At 40.7% G+C, this 21,735-nt stretch overlaps 1 protein-coding gene across 1 annotated transcript in view; it reads left to right on the top strand.

Annotated features, from left to right (window-relative positions):
- The window catches only part of WDR64 (WD repeat domain 64), a 119,570-nt gene that overhangs the window by 75,083 nt on the left and 22,752 nt on the right, over positions 1–21,735 (top strand). Inside the window, exons 15-21 of the mRNA XM_034666663.1 lie at positions 6,951–7,124; positions 11,788–11,918; positions 15,330–15,431; positions 16,467–16,536; positions 17,978–18,014; positions 18,780–18,919; positions 20,384–20,489. Of these exons, the coding sequence (XP_034522554.1) occupies positions 6,951–7,124; positions 11,788–11,918; positions 15,330–15,431; positions 16,467–16,536; positions 17,978–18,014; positions 18,780–18,919; positions 20,384–20,489 (760 nt within the window). The remainder of the gene's footprint in view (positions 1–6,950; positions 7,125–11,787; positions 11,919–15,329; positions 15,432–16,466; positions 16,537–17,977; positions 18,015–18,779; positions 18,920–20,383; positions 20,490–21,735) is intronic.

Below are 21,735 nucleotides of genomic sequence, written 5' to 3'. Positions count from 1 at the left end.
TACAAACACTCCTTTTTTAACAACGGCAAAAAAATAGCCTGGTGCTGTTCCCACATCAAAATTGGTTTTGGTTTTACTGCAGCATTTGTCAGTTTGATTATTCTGATTCTCCATGTCTCCAAAATCCGTGGACTGAGCTTGATGAAGCCTGAAAATCTCTCTTATTTGTGCTTGTGTTCCTGCTCTGCCCTGAGCAGGTGCTCACAAGGATTGAGAGAGTAAAGAAATATAGGAAACCTTTTATAAAATATACAACAGGAAATGTTTAGGAAGGCTTTTTTGTGTTTTTTAAAAGATTTTATTTATTTATTTATTTGGGAGCAAGAGAGCGAGAGAGCACAGAAGGAGAAGGAGAAGCAGACTCCCTGCTGAGCAGGGAGCCCGATGTGGGGCTGGATCCCAGGACCCTGAGATCATGACCTGAGCCAAGGACAGACGTTTAACAGACTGAGTTACCCGGGTGCCCCAATGTTTGGGGAGTTTTAGAGAATTTTTATTAATATTGGAGGGAAGAGCTTTACAGTAAGCATACCGCCGAATGCACACTTCCTTATTATTTATGGTTAATGCTTTTTATTATTACTTATTGTTATTACTTGCCTATTAAAAATAAGATATGGTTTGATTTATATACTTATTTTCTAGAATACTGTTGACCCTTCAGCAACGTGGGTTTGAACGGCATGGGCCCACTTATATGCAGATTTTTTTACAGTGCAGTACTACAAATGTATTTTCTCTTCCTTATCATTTTCTTAACATTTTCTCTTCTCTAGCCTAGTTTATTGTAAGACTACAGCTTATAATACAGATAACATACAAAATCCGTGTGAGTCATCTGTTCATGTAATCAGTAAGGCTTCCATTAATAATTAAGTTTTGCAGGAGTCAAAAGTTGTGTGTGGATTTTCAACTGAGTGAGGCTCATCTCTCCTACCCTGCGTGTTGTTCAGTGAAAGTACTTTCATTCGCTCATTCTTTTTTCGAAGAGCGTTTAGGAAGTGTGTCCCATGGACCAGAAGGATATCTTCCCTTTTGTCATGGAACTTGCAATTTAATAGGAAGGATTGATCTTGATCTACCTATTACAAGTGTCGCAAACACTCGCGCAGAGAGCTCCGTGAATTTACTGTGGTGGGCGGTGCCCAGCCAAAGCGGAGTCAGGAGAGATTTCATTTTCCACTGGTTTCCAAAGAAATTCATCACTTCAAGAGTCACTTTGTGTGCTCCACGTGTGCTAAATGTTCTTCCAAATCCCAAGAGTCTATGGAAAATAAGGTATTTAGAAACTAGGTTATTCAGACCCACCCTCCACTGAAAACAATGAAAAGTTCTGGATAAAACAGTTACTGAATCTCTCAACTAACATTAAAGAGCTGACAATATTAGTAACTAAATAGCAGACCGAAAATTTAGTGAAAGTGGAGCATGAAAGAGGTAAGTGAAGAACTGAAACACCATTGCTGTTTTTCTCCCAAGGGCATTTCAATTTTGGAGGCTCACCTCGTTAGGAGGGACAAAGAAGTCAAGTCCCAGGGCATGCCTAAGGCAAAGAATTTGATACCATGTCCTTAATATGCTGGGACTCAAAAGTTACACTATCATCATAAAGGTAAACCAGAAAGAAAGAAACCAGCCTCCAACGGCAAGGCAGGAAAAGCTGCCCTCACACTGAGCCAAGTAGGGAAAAAGGGAGAAGAGTAGGGAAACAAAGCAAGATGAGACAAAACCCTGTCCCGCAGAACTGTGACAAGTAGGATCTCATAGGCATTTGCAGGCTAGATCGGCAGTGGTTAGGAGGTCAAGGAGGTCTCAGCTATGGACTTGATTTAAGGAGGTCTAAAACTGGTAGTTTCGCAGGCATCTGGCAGAAACAAATACAAATCCATTCTGAAGAGAGGCACATTCCCCTCAGACCAGAGTCAGGATAATTAAGTGCACAAGAAAACTAGACAAGAAGGTTTGGGCACAGAGATAAGTACAGCAACGGAACAAAAACAAGTCCATATACGACAGAAAGGTCACAGCAGATTTGTGTGGCAAGAATATATTTTTCAATAAAAGGTTTTGGAGCAACATCCATATGGGAAAAAAACTATAATTTTTTTCTCCTAAAACTATTCCTTGTGGATTAATGACTTGAAAATATTAATGAAAAGACAAAACAATACAGGTTTAGCAGTCAATATAGGACATTGTCTTTTATGAATTCAGGAGAAAAAGGTATCTTAAATAAGACTCAAAAATCACTAATTATTTAAAAAAATGGGTATATTTGGTTACACTAAACTAATAACTTTTCTTCATCAGAAGTCATCATAATTAGAATTAAAAGACAAGAGTAGAGTTAAAGAAGATTTGCAACATATAATAACCAGCTGGATTAGTATCCTGGGTTCTTAGATAATAAATAAGGTAAATAGTTCAATAGAAAATGAAAAAAGATAGGCACTTCATAAAACAACAAACCCAAATAGCCAATAAACATATGCAAAGTTGCCAAACCTCATTAGTAATCAAAGAAATTCAAACTGGAATTACAATAGATACAATAGTAACAACGTTGCCAGTGAGCAGTCCAGTGCTGGTCTGATTTTTTTTCCTCCGTAACTTACTTGCTTTCTCTGCAAACTTAGATGTTCTCTTTGTCCCAGAAGCTTAAAGGCTCTGCCTACATGCATATGTTTTCTCACCAGTTCCACAGGAGACTTTTTAATCTGCAGTCCTAGATATTTCTTCCAGCGTAGGAAATGTTTTTGTACTATTATTTGTTTATGAAACATCTTTTCCACATCTGTTTCGTTTTCTACTTCAGGAACCATACTATTTGCAAATTGGGTCTTCTGACTGTATCCTCTCAATTTCTTATATTTTTCCTTGCTTTTCTTTTTAATCATGCTGACTGTTTTGAAATATTTTTCTCTATTGCTAAGCTATTAGTTTGAGTCTCAAAGAGAAGTTAATTCCCCTTCAGTTCACCAAGCAAATTCTTAGATTTGAAGGCCATGTTTTGTTGTTGTTTCTGTTTTGAACTTCCTTGAGGACTCTTCAGTGTTGCTCAGTTAACACACTCCCAGCGGTCCTGCTCAGGGATCTGTTCTGCATGTTTTGTCTGTGGTTCTTCTCTCTGGATTCTAGCCCCTCTTAGCTACATTTCTTTTTCTGCTCACTAGGATTTGGCTCCTAGAAAAGCGCAAGAGTTGGCAGTGCTGAGAGGGTTAGGTGTGCAGCCATGCTGTTCCTGAGGGGTGGGTGTTTACAGCCCCCACAGCACCCCCCCGGTAGAGACCACAGCAGGAGGACCACCTGCTTCCCATTCTCTCTCCCAATTTCAGAAGTAAGGAAGGCTCCGTCCAGCTGTTCAGCTACTCCTCAACTCCTTGGTGGCAAAGAGCACTAGGGTATATGCCATACTTCACCTTGTCCCCTGGACCCACCTCCTTCTGGGGATTTAAACGTATTTGTGGAGTAATCATCATGTTCAAATCTTACTGTACTTGGACTCTCTCCCACTCTGGGCCCCAGGCTTTTGTTCAGCCCAAAGGGTAACAATGCCATAATGACTTTCTTTCCCCGAATGCCAAACTTCATTCTCTGCTTGCCTCCAGAAATTGTTCCTGGAGTCAGAGCTGGAAATGGAGTGCAAAAAAGATGTACCAAACCTCTATCTTCTCAGACTCTCAGTGGCATTAAAAAAACAAATAAGCAAAAACTGCTTCAGTAGTCATGTTCTGGTACTCAGGGAACTCAGCTACGGAGTGACGCGCTCAGGGGAAGCCCCCATACGATCTATGTATGTATTCTTAACATCAGACCAGCCCGTAGTAGCTTGAGATGAAATGTCTCTCTTGCACTTACATTCTTGGTTTTGTTTTCCCAACTCTCAGTTTTAAAGAGACAGAATTACATCTTGCCTGTATAAACATTTTTATAAATTTGGGATAAATTTGCCCCCAAACCCTTGTTGATAAAAACCATAGACTGGGGTGCCTGGGCTCAGTCGGTTCAGCATTGGACTCATGATTTCGGCTCATGATCTAAGGTCATGAGATCAAGCCCCACGATGGGCTCCGCACTCAGCGGGGAGTCTGCTTGAGATTCTCTCTGCCCCTTCCCCCACTTGTGAGCACACATTCTCTCTCTCTAAAATACATAAAATCTTTGAAAAAAAACATAGATTGGTGAGTTATTACTGTTGTAATATCATGAACAGAGTGGTGCGGGAGTTCAGAGATTTCGAGTAATTAACACCAAAATAGTTCAAATTCTAAAGACCCTCTTACTTCCCTTTACCTGTCCTTCCATCCACGTAACTTTATGTGTTTACTCCTGTAGCCCTATTTGTGAGTCCCTTAAAGCAAAAGACCTTCCCTTACAAGGCAATTAACATAACACATGTTCATAGCAACGTGTGAACTGCGATTTTCCGGGAGCACCAATTCCTGAAGCCTATCTACCAATACCAACCTGAGATAAAAAGTTTCAGCACTGAGGGGTGAAATGAAAAAAATAAGAGCAATTTTTCGTGAAACTAATTTTGCTTTTTGTATTTAAAGATTGTATCTTTCCTACTTGTTGTATTAAACTATAGCCTTTCTTTTCATAAAATGATGATAGCAGAGTCTCCAGTCGCCTTCTCCCCCATCTCCTCTCTTGATAAAATTAAATGTTATACCTCTAAGTCAATATTCCAAAGTTTTGTTGTTGTTGTTTTTTAATTTTACTGCTGCATGGATTCAGAAAGATTGAGAGCCACTGTGTCCATCAGGGAGGCACATGAGTTCAACTAAGCTATTACTCAACATGTCAATGTCTGACCACTTCCTAGACATTGATGAACTTCCTTCTGCTCCCAAAGTGGCACACACTAACCAAAGACCCACCTAGCAGGTAGGAGGGCCACTGGCCAGTGCTTTTAAATTAACACAGATAACAGAGACCTTAGATCACCTAGAAACATAATGCTTTTGAAAAAAGAAAGAACTTTTATCCATCCACTCAATGAAGTCCTCATTTTACAAATAAGGAAAATAAGGCCCAAAGGAAGGAAGATACTTTTCTCAGGCTCTTGCTAGAACTGAGACTGGAAATGTGTTGTCTTCATGTCTAGATCGATATTCTCTCCACTTTACCACAGCTGCTCTCATCCTAAAAGATCTGTGCTCCACTAGCAAAATAACCAACCTTAAAATTTTGACTTTTATCCTCATACAAAATTAAAAATTCAAAAATTAATAGCATCTCAACAATAATAACAATTAGAAAACAGAATGATCACGTTATAAGAGCAAGCAAAAATATAAAATACCTAAAATAAATTTAACAAAATATGCAAAAATTTTGTGAAAAAAATTCCTAAAGAACATAAACAATCTGAAAATATGGAAAGATACACCATATTCACAAGTTAAGATATCATAAAACTCTCTTTATTACATTCAATAAAAATAAACATGCCTTAAAAAACAATGAAAAGGTAAGTCACACACTGTGGAAAGAGGTAACATACTGTGTCCCAGGTAAATGAGAAAGTATTAGGAAACAGAATTGCTGAAGAAATCCCACAAATCCAGAAGAAAAACAGCCCAAGAGGAAAATGGACAAAGGACAGGCAAGAAAACCCAAAATGGCTCACAAACACATGAAAAATTTTCAACTCACTAAATTAGGAAAATGTGACTAATATAATCAATACATTTAACATTTTATTTTAGGGACGCCTGGGTGGCTCAGTTGGTTAAGTGGCTGCCTTCGGCTCAGGTCATGATCCCAGGGTCTGGGATCAAGTCCCACATTGGGCTCCTTGCTCAGCAGGGAGCCTGCTTCTCCCTCTGCCTGCCACTCCCCCTGCTTGTGTGCTCTGTCTCTGTCTCAAAAATAAACAAACTCTTTAAAAAAAAAACAAAAAAATTAAAATTTTATTTTAAAATATCCCATTTTAAACCCATCATAAACCAAAAAAAAAAAAAATCCATTTAAAAATACCAAGTGTTGGAGAGAATGTGAAGAAAGGAAAACTCTTATCTAACTCTCATGAGGATGGAAATGGGTGACACTACCTTGAAGAACCACTGGGAACATCTAATCAAGTCAATAATTGCATATCTTACAATTTAATAATTCTATCCAGGCCTACGCCGCAGAAACTATGGCGCCTGTCCATAAAAACAGGCAGTGAAAAATTGGCAGCAACCTGAACACCTGAACAACCTAGCAGAAGACTGGAATGCACTGTACAACCAAGTCATACAATCCTGTAAAGGAGTTAAAAATAAATGAACTAGAGTTCCATGTAATAACTTGTATAAATCTCAAAAATATAATATTAAGGGAAACAAGAAAGTTAAAGAATTCATACAGTTTGATAACATTTATAAAAAGGTAAAAAGCCTAAAAAGCAGGGCGCCTGGGTGGCTCAGTCAGTTAAACGGCCAACTGTTTGGTTTTGGCTCAGGTCATGATCTTGGGGTTGTGGGATCGAGCTCCGTGTCAGGCTCTGTGCTGGGCATGGAACCTGCTTGAGATTCTCTCTCTCCCTCCTTCTACCCCTACCCTCCTAAAAAAAAAAAAAAAAAAAAAAAAAAAACCTGAACACAAGAGCATTACATATGTGCAATGTACACATATATACATATAATATATGATACACACATATGTAGAATACATGTGTAAGTTTATGTGGAAATATTAAGATTTTCATAACTAACACCATATTCGGGTTACTAATGACCTCTAGGAAGGAATAAGAAACAGGAGCTATATTAAAGAGGGCTAGACGGGGCTTAAGATTTGATAATGACAATGATAATTTGATAATGATGTATCCACCACCTTGACACCCAGGTGGTCAGTGCATCATTGTATTTTCTGTTTTTCTCTGTATCTTTAAAACAGCTCAAATAAAATAGTTAATTGAATTTTTTCGCGTACTCACTGTATTTCTACTGAAGGGTAAAGAAGAGGATGCGTGTCTCATGGTGATATGGGAGCTGCCCAACGTCGTGCCTTTCCTACAAGACGGGAATCACACCGTGCATCTGAAGACAGCTCCGAAACACAGGAGCATGCGTATTCCTTTCCCAGATGTTGAGCTGGTGGAGAAAAACTTTTCTCAAAGTGTTCACGTAAGTTTCATTTCTTGATATTTTATTCCTCTTTATTATGGAAACTTATACAAAGGTAGAGAAAATAATGCATTGAACTTATACAGTCCTAGCAGGCAGCTTCAGAAATTATGTGTGCATGGCTGAACTTACTCCTTTTTATTCCTACCACTTCCCACGACCACCACCAAAGAATTACTTTGAAGCAAATCCCAGATATTGTACCATTTCACTCCTAAATACTTCAGTATATATCTCTACGTGATAATGACTCAAAAAAAAAGTCATGACACCATTATTTTTAAAGATTTTTTTCTAAAATAATTTTAAGAAGTCCTTGATATCATCACACAGTGTTCAGATTTCCTAGATTGCCTCATATTTTTTTTAGAGTTTACAAGGAACGAACGAGGTCTCTTCGTGGCATTTAGTGGAAAGTGTCTTAAATCTCTTTCAATCTATAAATATCTTTCATTTCTTTCTCCCTTGCAGTTTATTTATTGAATATACTGGAGAGTTGGTGCCATAGTTTCACATTTTCTGTATTTTGCTGATTGCATCCCCCTGGCGTAATTTAAGGAATTCTGTGTGTACTTCCTCTAGCCTGGTTTCATTTCATAAGTTTGATTTTATTTTAATAAGACTCCCTACGTGCCATCATATACTTCCATCAGGATTCACAAAATGACTGGTTGTCTTTTTTTAAAAAAAAAAAAAGATAAATTGTTTTAAAACCTGTAAGGTTTTTTCATGAGGTGCTTATATCTACTCAGTGTCACAGGAGCATGTGTTCACAGCTGAGGGGTAAAGTGGGGGGCATGTTTCAGGCTGAAGAACAGAGAAATAAGGAGACTGCCCTCTTTGTTCCCATAAAAATGTAGGTCGATTGACTTTTTTTTTTTTTTTTTGGGGACTTTATTCACTTTATTTGCTTACTCCAATATTAGCTCAAACCATTTACACTTTTCAGTTTTTACAAGGATAAGTAGTCAGAAACTAAAGAATGCAAGACACCACAAATTCTAGAGGGAGCAATTAAAGAAAGTCTTATTTTTCACCTGTCATTAGTGAAGAAAATGTAATTTAAGAGAGAATAATATAACTTGCTTCAAAGAATTTTGGAAACTTCTTTTTAAAGATTATATTTATTTTAGAGAGGGGAAGAGCGAGAGAACAAGAGTGAGGGGAGGGGCAGAGGGAGAGAATCTCAAGCAGATTCCATGCCGAGCCCAGAGCCTGACATAGGGCTCCATCTCACAACCCTGAGATCATGACCTGGGCCAAAACAAAGAGTCAGTTGCTTAACCTACTGAGCCACCCAGGCGACACTGGAAAGTATTATTTTATCATACTATGGGGAGATATTGTATTATTTTCCATCAAATTTAATTGTTAGTTTAGCACTGCAATTCCAATTCCATTCATAGTTAATTTAAATCATAAGTAGGTTTCATTGTTTGCTAAAGGATTTGAAATGAAAATCCACAGTGACTGTCATAATAACATCATTGCCTCATGTATGCCAAAGCTGCAAGAACAGAATCCATCTCCTTAAACAGTCATTCTAGGCCATTTCGTCCATCTCCACACAACTGGAAACACTAGGTTTGGTTTTATGTTCCTTATTAGGAGCTAATAAAACCAGGATGATGATTAATGCACAGTGAACCAGATCTGATGTAGCTGGCAAGTTATTACATGCATAATGAAAAATGCTCACTTTGGGAAAAAAAGACGGGGGAAACTTCTGTAATAAATTATTGAAGTAATAAATGAAAGTACCTTTTAGGATCATAATAAAAATGTAAATTATCTTTGAGTTTTGACCCTTACATTGTGTATGTACGATAATTAGCATTTATAGCACTTCTTTTTTGCAACATATTTTAAAATTATAGATAGAAAATTTGTAAAAGTCACTTGGGGGAAAAAATTGGGTTGTGCCTGGAAATTCTCTTTCTCTAAGACTCTCGCATTTATGAAGCTCTGTTGATTGAACACCACTCTGCAGCCTGCGTGGTTCTTAGCCCCAGGAATGCAAAGATTACTGAGGTAGGGCACCCGTCCTACTGTGGCAGCAGAGCAGGGAGCTTGGAGGGTTAGGCCAGACGAGGGCCTAATTGCTGATTTGGTTGGAAAAAATGACCAAGACTCAGCTTGGCCCAGATAGGAAGTTTCTAGGGGGAACGGAGAAGACAAAGTGAATGCCAAGTGGAGGGGATAAAATGGAAAATGTCACAAAGGGGAGAAATGGCATGGTTTGCGAGGGTTAACTGCAGGTGTGTCAGTGTGGCTGAAGCAGGACAGGGAGGGAAGGAAGACGGAGCCGGACAGAGAGGTAGGGACTGGATCGTGTTCACAGTGTTATGGCACTTGCATCTCGTAGAAGAAAGGAAAAACGAGGAAGGGGCTCTAATGAGAAACGTCCCGATCAGGCTGTGTTGTGGGTGGCACCAATGACGTTGCTTCAATGACAGTTTGGAATGGGACAAGATTGCAGGCAGAAGATCAGGCAATAATCCACTGTTTGAGCTGAAGGACATAAGGCCATGACAGTGAAGATGGTGGAAGAGGAGATTTCAAACAATATTTAGGTGGCAAAGTGGGAGAACTTGGGCTTCGTTAACTAGGGATTGATGTCATGCAGTTGAGAGAGGACGGATCTGAGAGAAGGAGGGAATCAAGGACAACATGGAGCTACCTTGAACGGTGGGCTGGGACGTGGTGCTACCAGTGAGCTATAGAATGGAATGAAATAACGTGCTTGAAGGAGGCAAGAAGTTATACATATTAAGTTTGAGATACCTGTAAAAAATTTCTAAGTAACTACATATACAACCCTGAAGCTTATGGGAGGGACTGACTCGATTATTAGGGCATTGGGACTGGGATGATTATTAAAACACAGGGGACAAGACTGCCCAAAAGGAGTTGGAAAAAAGAAAAAGCAAATGGGGTGGAGGTAAGGCCTCAGCATATTAATATCTAACAAATTGGCAGATTAAGAGGGTATCAAGTAGGAAGCAGAAAAGGAAAGGTCATACAGACGCAAACAAAATTGGGAGTCTGGTGTCAAAGATGTCAAGAGAGTAAGAAGTTTCAGGAAGGAGTAAGCAATTGGGAGTGACAAGAATAATACACTTGTAATCTTTTTTAATTTGCGTACAGTTGACACACAATGTTACATTAGTTTCAGGTGTACAGCTTAGTGATTTTACAAGTTTATACATTATGCCATGTTCACTGCAAGTGTAGCTACTATCTAACCTGACACGTCGCTATCACAATATCATTGACTCTGTTCCTTATGCTTTGCCTTTTATTCCCATGACTTACTCCTTCCATAACTGGAGGCCTGTGTCTCCCTCTCTCCTTCACCCATTTGCCCAACCCGTCCCGTCTGGCAAACATCAGTTTGCTCTCTGTATTTATGGGTTCAATTCTGCCTTTTGTTTATTTTTTTAGATTCCACTTATGAGTGGAATCATATAGTATTTGTCTTTCTCAGTCTGACTTATTTCACTTGGCATAATACCCTCTAGGTCCATGCATGTTTTCTCAAATGGCATGATCTCATCCTTTTTAAAATTTTAATTCCAGTGGAGTTAACATACAGTGTTACATCAGTTTCAGGAGCACAACATAGTGATTCAGCCCTTCCCTGCACCACCCAGTACTCATCACGACAAGTGCCCTTCTTAACCCCCAACACCTGTTTCATCCATCCCCCCCCACCTTTCCTCTAGTAACCAGCAGTGTGTTCTCTAGAGTTAAGAGTTTGTTGGGGCGCCTGAGTGGCTCAGTCAGTTAAGCATCTGCCTTCAGCTCAGGTCATGATCCTGGGATCAAGCCCTGAGTCGGGCTCCCTTCTTGGAGGGGAGTCTGCCTCTCCCTCTCACTCCCCCTCTGTGCTCTCTCTCTCTCAAATAAATGAATAAGATAGAAAAGGAAGGAAGGAAGGAAGGAAGGAAGGAAGGAAGGAAGGAAGGAAGGAAGGAAGGAAGAAAAAAAAAGAAAAAGAAAGAAGAAAGAAAAACTTAGTGATAAATAGGAAGTTTTCATGGGGGCGCCTAGGTGGCTTAGTGGGTTGGGCATCGGACTCTTGGTTTTGGCTCAGGATGCTGGGATCGAGCCCCGTGTCAGGCTCTGCACTCAGCGGGGAGTCTGCTTGAGGATTCTCTCTCTCCCTCCCCCTCCACCCTTCCCTCTGTTCAAGTGCTCTCACTCTCACTCTCTCTCTCTCTCTCTCAAATAAATAAATAAATGTTAAAGAAAAACTTTTCATTCTGTACTATGGAGCAGAAGCCAAACAGTGAGTAAAAAGGAGATCAAGAAGGAGAATCAGCCGATGTAGATTTTCAAGAAGTTTGAAGGGAAAAGAAGGATGGCAAGGTGATCTCATGGTTGGTTGGTCCAGGAAGAATAAGTCAAGGCTGAGAGGAAGGAGCCAGTAGATGGAAGGGTATATTTTGTTGTTTTAGTGAATTCAGCAAGTTGAAAAACTTAATGCAAAACTAACTCTATTTTACTAAATTTCATAGCAATTAGTAATAGTAAATTTAAGTAACTTTAAAACAATCATAATAAGACTTTTGTTTTAATGAAAGAAAAAACAAAGTGTACACATGACACTTGTACTGTGGTTAGATACTGTGTCCATGAGTCTGTTTCCTTCCTTCTTCAGAGTCCTGCCATCAGTATGGAAGTGAACTGTATTGATTTACTACAAGTAGAAGGATATAATTTGATAGCTGCTGGAACCTTAAATGGTGTGATTATCTTATGGAACTTTGTAAACTCTACTGTCAAAGAACTGTAAGTTGCATCTTTTTCTTAAACAATATAAAGGTTGTACTACAATTGAGCCAAAGCAACATTCAATACTTTTTTTTAAGGACAATAAATAACAGTGGCATACCATTGGTGATCTGATGTCCAAATCCCAGAATAATAGGAATAAGGTGAACCTTAAGTATTCATATTCCCGAGTGCCTTGACTTTTTTTTTTTTTAAGATTTTATTTCTTTATTCGACAGAGATAGAGACAGCCAGCGAGAGAGGGAACACAAGCAGGGGAGTGGGAGAGGAAGAAGCAGGCTCACAGCAAAGGAGCCTGATGTGGGGCTCGATCCCACAACGCCGGGATCACGCCCTGAGCAGAAGGCAGATGCTTAACCGCTGTGCCACCCAGGCGCCCCCAGAGNCCTTAAGTATTCATATTCCCGAGTGCCTTGACTTTTTTTTTTTGAAGATTTTATTTGTTTATTCGACAGAGATAGAGACAGCCAGCGAGAGAGGGAACACAAGCAGGGGGAGTGGGAGAGGAAGAAGCAGGCTCACAGCAAAGGAGCCTGATGTGGGGCTCGATCCCACAACGCCGGGATCACGCCCTGAGCAGAAGGCAGATGCTTAACCGCTGTGCCACCCAGGCGCCCCCAGAGTGCCTTGACTTTTACTCTCTCCTCTAATACATGCTTTCATGTGGGATCTTGTCCAAATTTATAAACTCAGCAAAAAGTTAAAATAGATGTTTTAAACACTAGTCTCCCTAGAGCTTTAAAACACACGTATCTGCCTATTACCATCTGGGTCACCAACAACACCCGTAAAGCCCAAATCTTTGTCCCGGTCTACCCTTCCCCCATGTATCTCCTCTTCTGTATTCCCAGTGACACCACCACCTACTCAGTCACCCACGTCAAATGGTAAGTGGCATTCTAGGCAGGTTTTCCTTTTTATTCACCACTGCAACACGTTCAGTGCTAACAAGGGGGTGGCATATGCAATGAAATAAATCTGTGTCAACCAATTAGATTTACCCAGTACCATGACCAAAAGCTTTACCACTCCCTGCTCTTCATTTCTTTTCCTTTTCCTCCTCCTCCTCCTTCTTCTTCTTGTTTGAGAGAGAGAGAGACTGTGTGTGTACATGGGCATGGAGAGGGGCAGAGGGAGAGGAGAGAGGGAATCTCAAGCAGACTCCCCAGAGAGGTTGAAGCCGGACTCGGGGCTCAGTCTCACAACCCCGAGATCATGATCTGAGCTGAAATCAAGAGTCGATGCTTAAGTGACTGAGCCACCCAGGAGCCCCCACGCTATCCATTTCTAAGCGTTCTTACCATTGGCCGTAAAGGAAGTAATGTAACATTGTATTTTTCGCTGTGGACGGGCCATAAGTAATCAGCTCTCCCCAGTTGTGTAATTGGGCTATAAGCAAGGGCCATATCTGAACATCCTATGTGAAGGGAATTTGTAATGTTGTACTTTGAGATACAAGATGGTCAGGAACCTTAATGAATTAATAAAAATCAAGTCTATCTAAGCATTCAGAGGAAGGAAAGAGGTAGAAAAGGGGGAGAAGAGAGTCAGAAAGGACAAGGGAAAAGAGGGAAATGCAGAAGACATCTCTGTCTCTTGAGTTACCGTGCCTCACACACTCTTGGTCCTCCTGGACTCCAGGCCTCTTTCCAGTTTAACCCACTTTTGAGGGGACATACTCCTTTCTTCCTTGGACCCTGGATTGATTCTCCTTTGGACCTTTAGTCGAATCATCTCTTTCTGCAGGCTCCTCCTTTTGTACCTCAGCCCCATGTTCTCTTGGGCCCTGCCCCTAGAAATCTTGTCATCCTTCCATTCCTCCCTTTCAGCCCTTGTCCTTGGGCTTTCTCACAACCGTGTACTTGTCACTTGATGCCCATATCAGTATGCACCGTGCAGTTCTTTCCCTCTTATTAAAGCAGTTCTCACACTGCATCAGCTCGTACGTGACTCACTGTGAAGGGAAAGCAGATAGACAGAAAGGCAAAGGCCGTAGTCCTGCCGCCACGGCATGACGAGGGAAGCTCCCCTGAGCATGTTCCCGACTCGCAGCAGGAGATGCTCCGCATTTTGCCAAGAGATGCAAACCCAACACCCAGTCAGAGAAAAATAACAGCATAGTGAGCCATACGTCGTATTCCCTGCCCGCGAGAACAGGATTCTACAAAAATAACTGACTTACAATCACTTTAGTATTTTGCCAAACAAACAATTTAGTACAGAACCGTCTAATGGAACTTGGGCCCAGAGTAAAAAGGCTCCGAAGTGGAAGGTGGTTTCCGTAGTGACGGTGGAAGCCATCTCTGCCTCTAACTCAAACTCGCCTAAGGCTCTTCCACCACTCGGGAGAGAGAGACTTCCCTTGCTGGTCAAAGCCTCATGCGTTTTTTGGGTCCAAACTGGAAATTGTTCTTTCTCATTACCAACCATTCAGCTCATCCATGGAACAGAAATATCCAAAAAGTTTGAGCTGTACACGTCAACAAGCTCACAGGCCCTTCTTCAGAGCTTGCCCCACTCCCCTGTCTCTTCCTCCATCACTCTTCAGCCCAAATCAGCAGAGGCGATTTCCACCAAAGGGAAAGGAACGTTTTGCTACAAAATCTATTTTCAGTAAAGAATGTTAAGTGTGACTTCAGGAGCCAAGCATGAAGTACCAATCTAGACGGTTTAGGGACCATCGCTGAGCTCCCAGGAACCAGCCCAGGAAGGTGTATGGTTCACGGGAAGCTGGGTCAATGGGAGATGAGCAACCAGAGTGGTGTAATCCCTGAATTACCTGCTTCTCTTCCTCACTCAGTTCTAAGCTCCTTGAGGTTAGTCGCCCTATTTTTTTTTTAAGATTTTATTTATTTATTTAACAGAGAGAGAGACAGCCAGCAAGAGAGGGAACACAGGCAGGGGGAGTGCGAGAGGAAGAAGCAGGCTCATAGCGGAAGAGCCTGATGTGGGGCTTGATCCCAGGACCCTGGGATCAGGTCCTGAGCCCAAGGCAGACGCTTAACGACTGCGCCACCCAGGTGCCCCAGTCGCCCTATTTTATTCAAATTTGTCACTCCACTAGAATTCTGTTCTTTAAGCTTTCAAGACTTCCAGGAGGTTATATATAAGTCCACTCTGACCCGCAAGTATAACTAGACCAGCTAATTGGACTGAAAGACATTTGTTTGTTTGTTGTTTATTCGTTTGTTTTTATTTCATGTCATTTTGAATTAAAAGACTTCTAAACACTAAATGGTCATGTTGTTATTCAGGAAGATAGGTTCCAACTCTAGCCTCTGGGTTTTCTCTTGGTGTTCAATGATAGCAACATTGCAGGAATCGATTAGCTCTGCATGGATGTGTGATATGTGATGTAAGTTCCCTAACTTGTAAGTGCTGATTATGTGAATGTGTGTTTACTTCCAGGTACAGACCTGAAGATTGCTTCACTGCAGACCCTGATTTGGATCCCAAACGCTTTAGAATTAACAACATACTGTTCCTCTTTCGAACCCCTGAATGTGCAAGGTAACTCAGTACTCACTGATCAGGGAGTAGTGTCTGGGACGACTGTGGACAGCGTAAAAAGAGTTCTGTTTGTCCCCGCACTGAGGAAGGTACAGCTAAGGGAAGATATAAGTTGGACGTACTATTTGGCTTAAGCTTTCTTCCCTGGTGCCGTCTTTTGTAGGTGGGTGCTCCCCAGGGCTCTGATTTGCTGGGTGGGGTTCTAATTTCCCTTACCACGTCAGCCTTACAACAATCTCTACACCGGTAGAAGAGATAGAAAACGCTTGCTTGACCGCACTGTGGCCGAAATCTGATTCAATGAGCACTGACATGAGGCGGAATGTGAAAGACCCGTGTCACATGACATCTACTAAAACTGAGCCATCTCCATCTGTTTCTGAGGGAGCAGGGCATTGATTTTTAAATATTTAGGAAAAGCTATTTTTTCCTCTGTAGATATGCTTGAGAGCTCTGATTTTCAGGCAACACGTAACAGTATACATATCTCTGGGAAGAAATCAAAAGCAGCGGTGAGCCAGCATATAGCACCTTCCCTACCTTGACTTGAAATTGCCTTATTCTGAGACCATTTTTGAAGACTTGTTTCACATTGACTCCTTCACTAGAACCTAAGCCACTTTCCAGCCCATTCTAGCAGAGCCCTGCTGAGATGGCCAGGCCAGGACTGGATACCATAGAGAGAAGTTAGCCAGGCTTCCTGGGTGTCCACCTCCAGCCCCCTTCCTGCCATTTCAGTATAAACTTCTGGGACTAAATCTAGCCTGAGCTTTGGGACAGGGCAAATTTTTATTTCCCCAACCCAGGCAACAATATATCTCAATTACCAAGGCTCCCCAACAGCGTGTACCAATATGGGACAGATGAACGTTGTAACACAAGATAGAAGGTGTGACTTGTGTCTTAAGGAAGTGGCTCAGTACCCACAGATGATGAAAGAAGCAATCTACTGAAATTAAAGCAGAGAAGAGCCCACTTTGGGTGTGATGGAATATCTTAGCTTTCCCTCCTTGGGTTCCCTCCCTGTCCTTGTAGGAGATCAAGTCAGGACTCCGTGCGCTCTTCATCCCAATGTGATTCTAGCAAAGGTCCGCAGAGTAGCAAGGTAAGCAAGAAATAGAAAAAATATATCTTCCTGTTACACCAGTGTTGGTTCAAAAATAGTGATTTTTCCCATTTGAGGGGCGCCTGGGTGGCACAGAGATTAAGCGTCTGCCTTCAGCTCAGGGCGTGATCCCGGCATTCTGGGATCGAGCCCCACGTCAGGCTCCTCCGCTATGAGCCTGCTTCTTCCTCTCCCACTCCCCCTGCTTGTGTTCCCTCTCTCACTGGCTTTCTCTATCTCTGTCGAATAAATAAAAATAAAATCTAAAAAAAAAATAGTGATTTTTCCCATTTGAGCCCCTCCTTTGATAGAAGGTCAAGGTGGGAAAATTCTGTGTGTACATGTGCTTGTAAAAACTTGTTTTTTGAAAAAACAATGTCTACACTGGGTTCATCTGTTATTTCCCATATTTTCAAAGCTTTCATATCTGTGAATAATCAATACATACTCCTAAATAAAATAATTTACACATGCTACCTTTACATTTCTGAAATAATAAAGCAATTCTAGGCAATCTCTTTTGCTGAAAAGTATCACACACATTTCACAGCACACCTTATAACGCACTGGTTTTCAAACTCTGTTCTCAGTCCCAGTTTTGTAGATTTTACACATTACATCTCTAGTAGGATTTTATTTAAAGGAAACTTTTTACTGCAAAACTTGTTTTAGAACCACTAGTTTGGTGAAAAGAATAAACTTACAAGGCTGTGAGACTCAGACAGACATACACCTCAGTCCAAGTGCTTCTTTTATTTTCGATTAGCTGTAGAGACATCACCTAATGTCTGAGTTTCTGTTTATCAGTAAAAAGGGAATAGCAGAGCCTGACTCGCATGGCTGCTAAGGGAATTGGAGACCACGTACACTAAGAACATGGCATGCACCACACATGTGATTACTCTCATTGTTATGCCCTACCTGAGCCGCGAGAATGCTGTTACAGATACCCAATTTGTGAGCATGACTCCCGCTGCAATACATTTTTCAGAAGGATTAATTCAAAAATAACTTTAAAACTAATGCTTAGAAATATAAATTTAACAGAGAACAAACTGGGGCTTGCCAGAAGGGAGGGGTGGGGAGATGGCAAAATGGGTGAAGGGGAGTAGGAGGCTTCCAGTTGTAGAGTGAGTAAGCCATGGGAAGAAAAGATACAGCATACAGAATACAGTCAAATGGTAATGGAATGGCGTTGTATGGGAACAGATGGTAGCTACTCTTGCGAGCAAAACATAAGGTAAAGACTTGCCTGGTTGCCATGTTGGACACCTAAAACTAAAGTCACAATGTAACACTGTGTGTCAACTCTACTGCAATTTTTAAAAACTAAAAAAAAAAAAAAAGAAATGTAAGTTCACCTGAAGACTCTATTCACCCAATATATCTCATTCCCTTACAATTTCATAGAAACACTTTCTCTTTTTCTCCCCTAATTCAGGGAAGCAAACAGAGCATACATGACAGTGATGTTAAAGGTCAGTATGAAATCACCTCTCTTCTTTCTAGCAATTCCTTTGCAGTAGCGAGTTTAGGCTATAGAGTACTCTTAATGAATGTACAGAATATTCTCTTTTTTAAAATAGATCTTATTTATTTAATTGAGAGAGAGAGAGAGCATGAGCTGGGGGAGGAGCAGAGGGAAAGGGACTAGCAGAATCCGCGCTGAGCCCAGGGCCCGGTGCAGGGCTTGATTCCAGGACCCTGAGATCATGACCTGAGTCAAAGTCAAGAGCTGGACGCTTACCGTACTGAGCCATCCAGGCGCCCCTACAGTATATTCTTTTTGTGCCTCAATGTTGAGGTGGTATGAGATTCTGTGGTCTAAGAGGCAGAATTTCCATTTGTAAATACTAATTCTAGATTTTTAAAAACCCAGTGCAATACTGAGGTTTCTAGTCTTCAGCCCATTTTCCTAAAACTTATACTAGATTCATAAGCCATTTTGGATGTTTAAGACTTATGCTGGACGTACATCGGCTTTTAGCTGTTATAGACAGGGCAGAGGCTTTTGTAATAGGATCAAAAATAAACTTTTCAGGCTTTTCCAGCAATCCAGCATTCTATTTGTTAATGTTTTTTGTTCTCTGCCCCGAGTGAAATTTGCTGGGTTGAAAAACTTGTTCTAGGGGAAAGAATGTGTTGGTTTGCTATTTTCCTACCTGCCTCCTCTTTTATGTTCTATAAAATTTGGAATTCCAAGTATTGCAAACGCCCACGGTAGCTCATCAACTTTTCTGTAGGTGAGCAGACCGATGTCACAGCAGGAGACCAACAGCCAGTGGACACCAAACATCCTGGAGGCACCAGTGTGATCGACACTCAGCCGCCTGTCATTGTCACTGCTCATGAGGATGGACACCTTCGCTTTTGGACTCTGGAGGTGATGGGGCCCATTGTTTACCTGGAGCAGCAGAGAATGAGGAAGATGAGGAGTAGTACCGAGTGAATAGCCTTCAGGGGCCCAGAGAGCATGCGATTCTAGTAGTTTTCAACCTTCTAGCCAAATTGCTGATTCTGCAGCCTCCCCTGAAAGTGCTACTCAAACTTTAAGCCACTTTGTCATTCAAGAGGTCAAACTGCGAAGTTAACTCTTTCAAATCTTTCTTTTCTTTTCTTCCCTTTTAAGATTTTAAGTTATCTTTACACCCAATGTGGGGCTCGAACTTATAACCCCAAGATCAAGAGTCACATGCTCTACATACTGAGCCAGTCAGGCAACCCTAATCTCATGTAATATGATTACATGCCACTAAACATTTCATTGGATATGTAAATAATATTGGAGGATATGAATGATGTATTATAGTAAAAGAATGTAAGAACACTCGAATGCAGAGTATCTATAAATTTTTAGTTATCCAAGCTATTGTAAGAAGTTATTACATTGTATTGTGTGTCCTTAAATATTTTACAAAGAAAACATAACTTTTATTTACCAGAAAGTTTTAAATGACTTGGAGCAGAGGGTGGTGGAGTTTAAAATGGGAAAACAGACATGATGGAAGGAAGGTCTTGAGTAGACTTGGTGATGACAATTGTTTGAGAGACAAGTAGGAAACGCAGGAAAGAGCAGCCACTTTGTATGACAGATGGTGAGACCCGACATCACGGAACAGCACAGCTCTCTGCTAGACAGGGCTTCCAAGTCTATCAGTAGCTCAGAGCTTATCAGCAGGAAGCTCTTGATTTGAAAATACAAACTATTAACAACTTTCCCTGAGAGTATCGAGGTATCGGAGCAACGCCAAAATAGAAGAGCGAAATAGAAGAAAGATTAGATCCAAGTAAATAAATCTCAGGAAACGAGTAGCAGATGCAAATTCTTCCTTCCGAAGCATGGATGTTTACTCTCTAAATGAGATGGTGCCTCTGGAAGTCCTTCCTGGTGCTGACTTATCGTAGGCACTGAGAAACAATCTGCGGAATTGGAATCTCTTACAATCTCTTTATCTTGCACCAATATTCAACAACAGCTACATCTGAAAAGGCAAATGCAGTAACATCACTGTTTGAAACAAGTGAAGCACGCTGCAAGCCTGAGAGGAGAATAGGTACCTGGTAAAGAGGTGTGAGGGAGTGATGGAAATGGTCATAGGAAGTGTAAGAACAACCCAAGCACAGCGGTGGTCTGTACTAATCAGAGTCTGTTGCCCTTAATTAATGGTTGTTACATCTTTGCGAATATTTCATTTCAAGGAAATAAGTCCCTACAAATAGTTTGTTTGTTTCTATGACGAAGAGAATCATATTCCAGTAGTAGAGAGAATTTTTAGATGGATTATTTATTGAGAAATTCAACTCCAATATGAATGTTTTATAGAATTTATTATCATGCTTTATTCAGGGAAAACTACTGAAAAATATGCTGCCTTTCACAAAACATTCTGCCATTTCTTTGACGTCGCTGTATACGGATTCATGCGCCAGGATCCTTCTGACCGGGAATGTGGGTGAGTCACACTCAGGAGTCAGTCACATGCAGCTCCACCCCCTGCACGTCATAAAGATGGAGACAGGACAATACATGACATGTATTGAGACAGGAGACTAAGGAGGATGCCTAAGCATGCGAGAGTGTTATGAATAGCTTGCTGAATAACTAGAACAATGAATGACCGTCACGAGAACCTATTCCATTCCCTGCTCTGTATTTAAAGCAAAGCATTCTATTTTTTTCCATCTTTAAATGAGGTACAGGACTGCCTATTCCCTCACCTTACATGTTGGGAAGAGTGTAAAGTTTTCATTTTTAATCTTGAAAGAGTTATGTTGCATAAATCTTCATTATTAAAGGGAGTGATGACATTAATTAGAAAGGAAAGGGATTATTTGTTCTCAGTAGGGTACTTTTATATTGATAACTCATATAGTTGGTCTTAATCCTTTCATGTAACACAGTTCTTTCTTTTTTAAAAATATTTTATTTATTTATTTATCTATTTATTTATTTATTTAGAGAGTCTGAGAGCAGGGGAGGGGCCGAGGGAGAGAGAAAGAAAGAGAGAAAATCTTAAGCAGGCTCCGCGCTCAGCGCAGAGCCCAACACGGGGCTCGATCTCACAACCCTGAGATCTTGACCTGAGCAGAAACCAAGACCCGGACGCTTAACCAACTGAGCCACCCAGGCACCCCAACAATTCTCTTTTCTAATGCTTTATTTTCTTTCTTTAATTTTTTGAATAAATCCTGAATTTGATTTCTTTTCATCTCTCCCAACTTGGAAAGATTATGTGTGTGTGCACGCATTTTTTAATTTTACTAGCATTTACTTGTAAGTTTTTCCAAAAACCAGACCAAACCAAACCAAACAAAAAACCCTAGCCAGTTTGTTAGAATTTAGACTGAAACAGCGTCTTTTCAGTTAAACAGTGGTTTGGCCTGCTTTACCTTTCCCTTTGTTCCTCGCCCGCTCCTTCACTTATTGTTTGCTAACGTAATCTTGAGATTTGCATCCAGATACAGGTGTTACAGTAATATTTCAATTTTACATCCTCTCTTTAAAGAACACTGTTCTCATTTCAAAACTAATTTTACGAAAGTCGCAACAACAAACTAGTTTGTGGCACCAATTATTTCAGTCCCCTGGAAATTACAGAAAATAATTTTTTTATTCATATTCAGTATAATCAGTAGCTTCACAACATTTGTTTAACGTTATCTTTATTTTACCTGGTTTTATCGCTCACCACCTGTCCT

Source organism: Ailuropoda melanoleuca, chromosome 8 (assembly GCF_002007445.2).
Source record: "Ailuropoda melanoleuca isolate Jingjing chromosome 8, ASM200744v2, whole genome shotgun sequence".
NCBI lineage: Eukaryota > Metazoa > Chordata > Mammalia > Carnivora > Ursidae > Ailuropoda > Ailuropoda melanoleuca.
Note: the sequence above shows the minus strand (reverse complement) of the source record. Positions and strands in the feature narration are given on the sequence as shown.